This window comes from Humulus lupulus, chromosome 7 (genome assembly GCF_963169125.1).
Source record: "Humulus lupulus chromosome 7, drHumLupu1.1, whole genome shotgun sequence".
Classification (NCBI taxonomy): Eukaryota; Viridiplantae; Streptophyta; class Magnoliopsida; order Rosales; family Cannabaceae; genus Humulus; species Humulus lupulus.
This window is the reverse complement of record NC_084799.1, coordinates 198714559-198722846: the sequence shown is the minus strand read 5'-3', so window position 1 is coordinate 198722846 and position 8288 is coordinate 198714559. Positions and strand designations below refer to the sequence as shown.

The window sequence follows — 8288 nt, the reverse complement described above, 5'->3', positions numbered from 1 at the left end:
TGTTAGACATTGCTTGGATGTCATGCACATAGAAATTAATGTATGTGAAAGTATAATCGGTACATTACTTGATATCCCAGGTAAAACCAAAGATGGTTTGTCTAGTCGTATAGATCTTGTTGAAATGGGTATTAGACACCGCTTGGCACCTGAAGAAAAAGGGGCTCGCACATATTTGCCTCCTGCTTGTTTTACATTGTCTAAAGAAGAGAAGCAAGCCGTATGTCAATCATTGGCAGGGATGAAAGTGCCTGATGGTTTCTCATCGAATGTTCGAAACTTAGTGTCTATGGAAGATTTGAAGTTAATTGGAATGAAATCACATGATTGTCATATATTAATGCAACAATTACTTCCAATTGCCATTCGGTCAGTTTTACCAAAAAGAGTTAGAGATAGTGTGACAAGTGTGTGCATCTTCTTTAATCAACTATGCGGAAAAGAATTGGAAATGAAGAAGTTGAATGCATTGCATGATGAAATAGTTGAAACATTATGCAAGCTTGAAAAATATTTTCAACCATCATTTTTTGACATCATGATACATTTGATGGTCCATTTAGTAAGAGAAGCCAAGTTGTGTGGGCCAGTTTGGGCGAGATGGATGTATCCATTTGAAAGGAATATGAAGGTGTTGAAAGGATATGTACGTAATCACCATCGCCCTGAAGCTTGTATGGTTGAGTGTTATTTAGCAGAAGAAGCTGTGGAATTTTGTTCAGAGTACATGGTTGGAATCGACACAATCGGAATTAGAAAACCACGGAATAACTCGGATGGAGTTGATAGAGGATTACGAGGGAAAGGAACAGTAGTGACCATATCTCGTGCAGAATTAGATCAAGCTCATTTAGTTGTGTTGGAAAACAATCCTGAAGTTCAACCATATATAACGTAAGTTATAGATTTAATAAACATTATGTTCATTTTTATGTATAATTGAAATTTTAATATGTTGTACTTTGTATTGTAGTGAGCACATGGAGTTATTACAATCAATGATTCCCAACAAGGTTAAAAATAAACAGAAATGGATTATAGATGAGCATAATAAAACATTTAGTCGATGGTTGAAAAATATTATTCTAGCAAGGTTGGGAGAAGAAAACCATGGAGTGTCGACAGAGTTAAAACGCATATCATTTGGACCAAGTGTTCATGTAATAAAGCACCATGCTTACATTGTTGGAGGAAAAAGATTTCACACAAAGTCACGAGATGATGCTCGAATGGTTCAAAATAGTGGAGTAAGTATTGTGGCAGAAGCAGTGCATTTCGCTAGTGCAAAAGAAAATAATCCAATTGCTGGTACTATGGCATATTATGGGGTTGTTGAAGAAATATGGGAGCTTGATTATTCCTTATTTCAAATTCCTCTGCTCAAGTGTTCTTGGGTGGACAACAATGTTGGGATTAGAATTGATGAACTTGGATTCACTTTGGTTGATTTAAGTAAGAAAGGTCACAAGAATGATCCTTTCATCATGGCTACCCAAGCAAAACAAGTGTTTTACATAACTGATCCTGCTGATGATAAATGGTCAGTTGTTTTACGAACCCCGGAAAGGCAGTTTATAGAAGATGAAAATGACGAAGAAAACGATGATTTGTTTCATGACAATTTTATTGTTGGACAACCAATACATGAGCAAGTTGAGAAAATCCATGATTTCCATGAAGATGATGATGATGGGGAATACATTAGAAATGATATTAGAGAAGAAATATGGGTAGATTGTGGATCAAACAAGAAAAGAAAAAAGAAAAGAAAATGTGTCCAGTGAGTAATGTATTCATTTTTATGTTAAATATGTATTTATTTATGTCATAATTGTAACGTTAATTCTTGTTTATGTGTAGATGACAATTTCTGAAGGGGAGAACACACCAAATAGGCGAGGCCCAACAAAGAAGAACAATATCAATAATCAAAAAGCTAAGGGAATAAAGAGAAATATTCAGTTTAATGATAAAGGTCAACCTATAGGGAAAGCATATAGTGAGATGCAATCGTACCTTGGAGTTAAAACTAGGAGAACGGTCTCTCTCAATTATAAGGATTGGAGACAAGTCCCACAAGAATTGAAGAATAGAATATGGGAGGATGTATATGTAAGAAAATATTTTAATTACTTTAATATATTGATCATTTTCATGAATTACTTTGCATTTCATTAATCATTTTCTTTCTATTTCAGGGTGCCTTTAACATTCCAAAAAATTGGAAACTAGAATTAATGAAAAGTGCGGGAAGAATGATGAGAGATTTTAAGACCAACATCACTAGTGACTACATCTACCCTTTGGCAGAAGACGGTGTGATAGATGAACTCCAAATCCTTCCTAAGAAATATCCAGAACTTGACCTAAAAGATTGGAGGACATTTGTTAGCCATCGTTTATCTCCTGAGTTTATGGTACTATTATGTATATCTATTATGTATATGATTTATTAGTTTTGAAATACTAATAATTGCTTAAAAACTTATTGTTACCTATTTAATGTAGGCTTTGAGGGAAGCACAACGTGAAAGAGCTCTCAAATATACTTCGAGGCATCGTACATCTCGTGGAGGGCTTGCCAATGTTAGAGAGGACCTGGTAAGTAATTCGCATCACTATTTTATAATTATCAACCTGTTATGAAGAATATTGCACTCACTAACTTTAATTAATTGTTGTATGTTGTAGAAAACTGACCTAGGTGTGGCAGATGTAGAACGGTACCAAATTTGGATAAGAGCACGAGAAAAGAAGAAGGTTCTTGTCACAGATTTGACAAACAAATTGAAGCAAGAATTGTAAGTGGTTTCAAGCAAGTATTTTAAAGTAATTTAGGAATGATAAAGTTCTTATAAGTCATTAATATAAGTGCCCACTGGTTTGTTCCACAGAATGAGCTGAAAGAAAAAGTTAGTAGTGGAGAAATCATTGCAAAGGGTCGGAATGACATATTAACGCAAGCTTTAGGGACACCTGAGCACCCAAGGCGTGTTAGAGCACTTGGGTATGATATTATTTTTTATTTGTTGCATTTAACTTAATTCTATAATATTTTAGTTTTAAAATAAATTTGGTTGATTATTGTAGGTCGTTTGCGAAGATTTCGTCCGTCTTTGGAAGAAAACCAAAAATAGCAACAGAAATGGCTGATGTTGTTAGTAAGAAAGATGCAGAAATTGCGAGGCTCAGAGCAGAACTTAAAGATTTAGAGGAGGAAAAAGCTAAACAAGCAGGTGGGATAGATGATATGGATGAACACGACAATGATGACGAGCAGAGCGACGAAGAATACCACACACCGTACATGCAGGATGACACACCGTACATGCAGGATGTGTTACTTTGTTCGGATAATATTCATAATGTGGTGGCAGAGGGTGTTATCATTGATAGGGTGGGTCCACTGACTATTCATGGTGTTCAACTGACAGACGAATACGGGAGGGTGCGAGTCACCAAAATGTTACAAGAGGATGCTGAAATCCCATGTTCTGTTGGGGAGATACACTATGTTCGAGATACTTATGACGCATTCCTTCCTTGGCCAAAAGATTTAATTATGACTGACCAGGTATAAACGAATTCTTTAATTTGTTACCTATTAAAATATTTGTTTGTCCATTATTTTAATATTATTTTTACTTAATGTTGCATAGGGTCCTCTAAAAAAGAAACCTCCTATGTCAAAAATTTCATCCAAGGATAAGACGAACCGTAATTCTTTGACTAGCCCGCATTTGTCATCAGCTGGGTCTCACGTCAATCCAAAAAATACTCTGACCGAAGGCCAACCATTTGCCGATCACATCATGAATCGCATCCATGTTAGCCTTCAGTTTATGGTGAGAGAATTTTGCAGAGTTAAGGGAATAAACTCAGTCGTCTCCATTCCAATGGACCCATCATTCATGAATCGCGAGTCAATCTTCCTAACTTCAGAGGATGTGGAACAAGTTGCTACCTTGCATATGATTGGAGGCTCAGCAATGATATTCGGATTAAGGTATCCCTTAAACTAATTCTTTGGAATGATAGGAATTTAGAATCAGTTATGAGTACTGCTCTGTGATCTGTTGAAAATTTTCATAGACATTGAATGTTTACAGGTTTGGGAAGTCCTATTTATAGGGGAAACTCTGCCGAAAATTTTCAAAATATTTAACACTAAAGAAAATTTTGCAGATGCATTTGGGAGTCCCTATTTCCAAATCAGCGTGTCTATTACAAGTATTATGACATTGAACGTCTTAGCATTAATAATGTTAACGATGTAGAGCGATCAACCATTGACTTGGCGAATTGGTTGATGACTATGGATAGAGTTGCTCAACTTTACTTTATACCTTGGAACATACGGTAAGAAATAGTGTAAACTTTTCTTATTTGATTAGTCATATATTAAAAATTTAATTATTTTACTTAACATACGCTTCTTATTTTAGGGAACATTAGATGTTGGTGATTGCTATGCCAAAAGGAAAAATTGTGTTCTTAGATCCATTGAAATCACACAAACGTCCTGAAGAAATTGATTCAATGATAATGAGATAAGTTTTAAATTTTTTAAAATATTTCTTAATATGCAACAAATATTACATGTTACTACATTTTAATAACTTTTGTTAATTTTCTTTTTAAATAGTGCATATTATAGGGCTTCCTCCAATGAATTACTCGGCAATCTCACAAAGATATTCAATGTTACATGTCCAAGACAACCACAAAGTCATGAATGTGGTTTTTATGTCTTGAAGTACATTAGAGATCTTGTACGGGCATCAAATGCAATGACTACCCTAAAAGAAAAAGTAAGTTCATTTTTTATAATTGATTTGCTATCGATAATCTATGAAATTAATTTATATTTATTAATTTTACAGTTTGGTGGGAAGATGTAATATTGTGAGATTGCAGACCTCTTGCCAATCCAACACGAATGGTTAGGAAAATTGATGACATACATTTATCAGTAAGCCTATATTGTTTAGTTGTAAGTTTAGTCTTTTGTAAATGTATTAATGTTAAGGCTAGTTATCTTACTTAAGTACTTGTATTTTATATGCTTATGTACAACATTTTTAATTAATAAAAGTTATCATATTTTCATTCAAAAAAAATTCTTAACCAATTTCAATTGTAAAAATATATATAATTGTAATATCATATAATTAAATCGTTGAAAAATAATTAGGCCAAAAAAAAAAATTAATTATATCAATTAAATAAAATTAGGCCAATATATATATATATAAAAATAGAAACCGTCCATTTAAAAATAATCAGAAATATATATTAAATAAAAAAGGCGGGCACTTTCTACTTCGGTTTTTAGGTAAAACCGAAGTAAAAGGTCTACTTTCTACTTCGGTTTTACCTAAGAACCGAAGTAGAATGTCCCCTTTTACTTCGTTTCTTAGGTAAAACTGAAGTAGAAAGTAGACCTTTTATTTCGGTTTTACCTAAAAACCGAAGTAGAAAGTAGCCTTTTTACTTCGGTTTTACCTAAAAATCGAAGTAGAAAGTGCCCAGGATGGTAGCGTATATTCACTTTCTACTTCGGTTATTATGTAAAAACCGAAGTAAAAGCCCTTTTTCCTTGTTGTGTTTCTTACCTCGTAGATTTGGTACTTCTTTCTGGGTTTCATTTTTTTGGATGATTTGTCAATAAAGATTTGTGTTTGGTTAGAAAGTGAAGGAATTATAAAATGTGTGGAGGGTTTTTTGTTAGTTTATTTTGGCTAGCAAAATATTGGGAGCTTATCTAATTGACCATACACTTGTATGGAACTCGTTTGAAAAAAGCTTTGCTATTTTAAGCATCCTAACTGACACAAATTGTGGGAATTTCTTTCAAGTTTTCCCAATCTTTCCGAGCAGCCAAGCAGAGTATTTTAACTCTACAGGATGATTTGGGTTCTGGGAAGTGATTTTGAGGTGATATTTCTTTTTTTTTTTCTTTTTTTTTTTTTTTCAGTTTTTAGAGTTGAAATCACATACATATGTTGAATTTTTTGAAGTTAGAATTCTTGTTATGTTTGCTTATTTTGTGAATTTTCTTTCACTCTACAGGATGATTCTGAGGTTGCTATCAGTTTTCCTCTGGAATAAAGGTACAATTTTTTTCTTTTTGAGTACTTTAATTGAGATTAGTATGGTAGAAACTTGTGTTATAAATTTTATGGTTTCTTCTCATATGTTGTCAAAGTTGTTCAATTCTAGCTCACAACTCAGAATTATTAACAATCAAACTAACTTTGCAGACCATTGTGGTAGTACCGGTTGAACCACGAGGACTAGTACAGTTTGGATCTACTGAGAAGGTTAGATCTCTTCTATGAATATTTATGCTTAACCGTTCGATTAGTGTCCTGTGATTGAGCTGTTAATTGATTAATGCTCTGCCATTGTTGTTACTGCTGCAGATATTTGAAAGATTGGACTTTGTGGATCAAACAATGAGGCTCTTTCAGGAAAAAAACTTTCAGAAAATGGTAAGAGCTATGTGGGTTTTACAGTTTTATTTTTGTATGATACTTCGAGCACTGATCTGTAGACTTATCTCAGTTTTTGGTTCAAAGTTTCGATTTTGAATTTTTCTTCTTTGAATTAAATCTGTAGACTAATTAGGCTCTTAGGCTTTCATATATATAGGGAAATTTTCTATATATAGGGAGCTTTGGAAAATGAACTATCCGTAGGGAGCTTTACTAACATCTGAACACTTTTATTTACATTTCTGTTTGGAAATTGTATTTTAAGAAGGGGAAAGAAAAAAAAATAGAATTTCAAGGGATTTCATTTTCTCTTGTTTATTTATTTTTTACATACAAAAAATGACCTTATACACTAAAGAATATTTGTGCTTGTCATTTTTTCCCCAGATTTTCAAACATCTTACTACCTTGAGGTGCATACACGGAACCATGTATTGCTATATGAATTGAGGGCAACTTAATTTTCTTATTGGTATAGCACTTTACAATATCTTTTTCTTAGTTGTAAATCTGATTTTTTAAACATACTGTTGCTTGAAGTATATTTTAAGGAATATTTTATTCATTATTGCACCAGTTTCTCTTGCTCTTTTTCTTGTTGCACTTGTTCGTAGTTGTTATGAATGAATGGTTTAAAATATTTATTATACTTACAACTGCATGAAAGCCTTAACGTACATGGTGGGGCTGTATAATTGGGACACCCATTAGGATGCAGTGGAGCTCGTATCTTGGTCACATTGTTAGGGGTAATCTATAAGTTTCCCTTCTCTTGCAATGCATTCCTAGTTTGACATTCTAATATCATTTATATAGTTCTCTGGTTTTGTTTACATGTTTTCTTAATGATCTAAAGTCATAGTTCATGGTCATATCTAAGCTTATGCTTTCTACATATACTAATGTGAAGTGATCTCGTGTTTGTCATTTATTCTTTTAAATTTCTTTCATATGGGTTCATCACTATCTTTTTTTTTTCTCCCCCTATTTTTTTTTTGGTTGTTGGGTTGGGAAAAATAGACCATTCTTAAAACCTTATAAATTAAGCTCATTTTAACAGGTTGGTAGGCTTTGATAATGATACCACTTGTAATTTTTTCTGTTTGGATTTTTTTAAATGCATGTAATGAAATATGAATATAATTTAGTAATGCATTTGAACTATCTAACATTTTCATTGCTTGAATTTTTTTAGTGTAAAAGTTGAATTTGTCAGATTAGTCTTAGTGTCCAGTCTTTAAAGTTTAATTGGAGAGCTGATTATTGAAATATAAAATGAACTGCAATTTGTTGGATTCAAAACTTGGACAGTATATTATACTAAACTATTTGGTTCTTATCATTACAAAATGATTTGCTGTTGTCTATCCTTGTGCAGATCTCTACAAATTTTTATTCTCCAAATATGAGTGTTGTCAATGAGAACTTCCTCCCTCTGCTCAAACGCCTTGATGACTGCATAGCGTAAGGGGATGCTATTTACATCATATATATTTATGTATCTATTTTTGCTGCTTTAGTTGCATTCATTAAATATTACTTGTGTCGTACCATTAATTTATATGTTGATTTATGGAATTACTAGCATATTTTGTTGAGACATTTATTTTCTCAATCAACTTGATGACCTTAAACATTATCTACTTTATATTAGGTATGTAGAAAACAATCCACAGTATGCTGAATCCGGCATTTACTTACTCAAATTTTGACAACTGCAGGTAGAAACAAATTTATGTAGATAGCTGATTAGATAACGTTAAGATTTTGCACATTCTTCCACTAAAATTT

General features: G+C 32.9%; 1 protein-coding gene across 1 annotated transcript; it reads left to right on the top strand.

Moving 5' to 3' along the window:
- The first annotated feature begins 2584 nt into the window (after nt 1–2584).
- LOC133792561 (uncharacterized) lies at nt 2585–6630 on the top strand. Its single transcript, XM_062230469.1, has 7 exons — nt 2585–2601; nt 2873–3007; nt 3091–3303; nt 6073–6113; nt 6223–6323; nt 6426–6494; nt 6622–6630. Exons 1-7 carry the CDS (start codon nt 2585–2587, stop codon nt 6628–6630), a joined length of 585 nt encoding a protein of 194 aa, XP_062086453.1.
- The last annotated feature ends 1658 nt before the right edge of the window (nt 6631–8288 follow it).

What these genes read in the sequence shown, in the direction of transcription:
- LOC133792561 (XM_062230469.1), top strand. An exon ending in AGGCGTGTTAGAGCACTTGG is followed by an intron (nt 3,008 to 3,090) that starts GTATGATATTAT and finishes TGATTATTGTAG; the next exon opens with GTCGTTTGCGAAGATTTCGT. An exon ending in GACGAAGAATACCACACACC is followed by an intron (nt 3,304 to 6,072) that starts GTACATGCAGGA and finishes TTCACTCTACAG; the next exon opens with GATGATTCTGAGGTTGCTAT.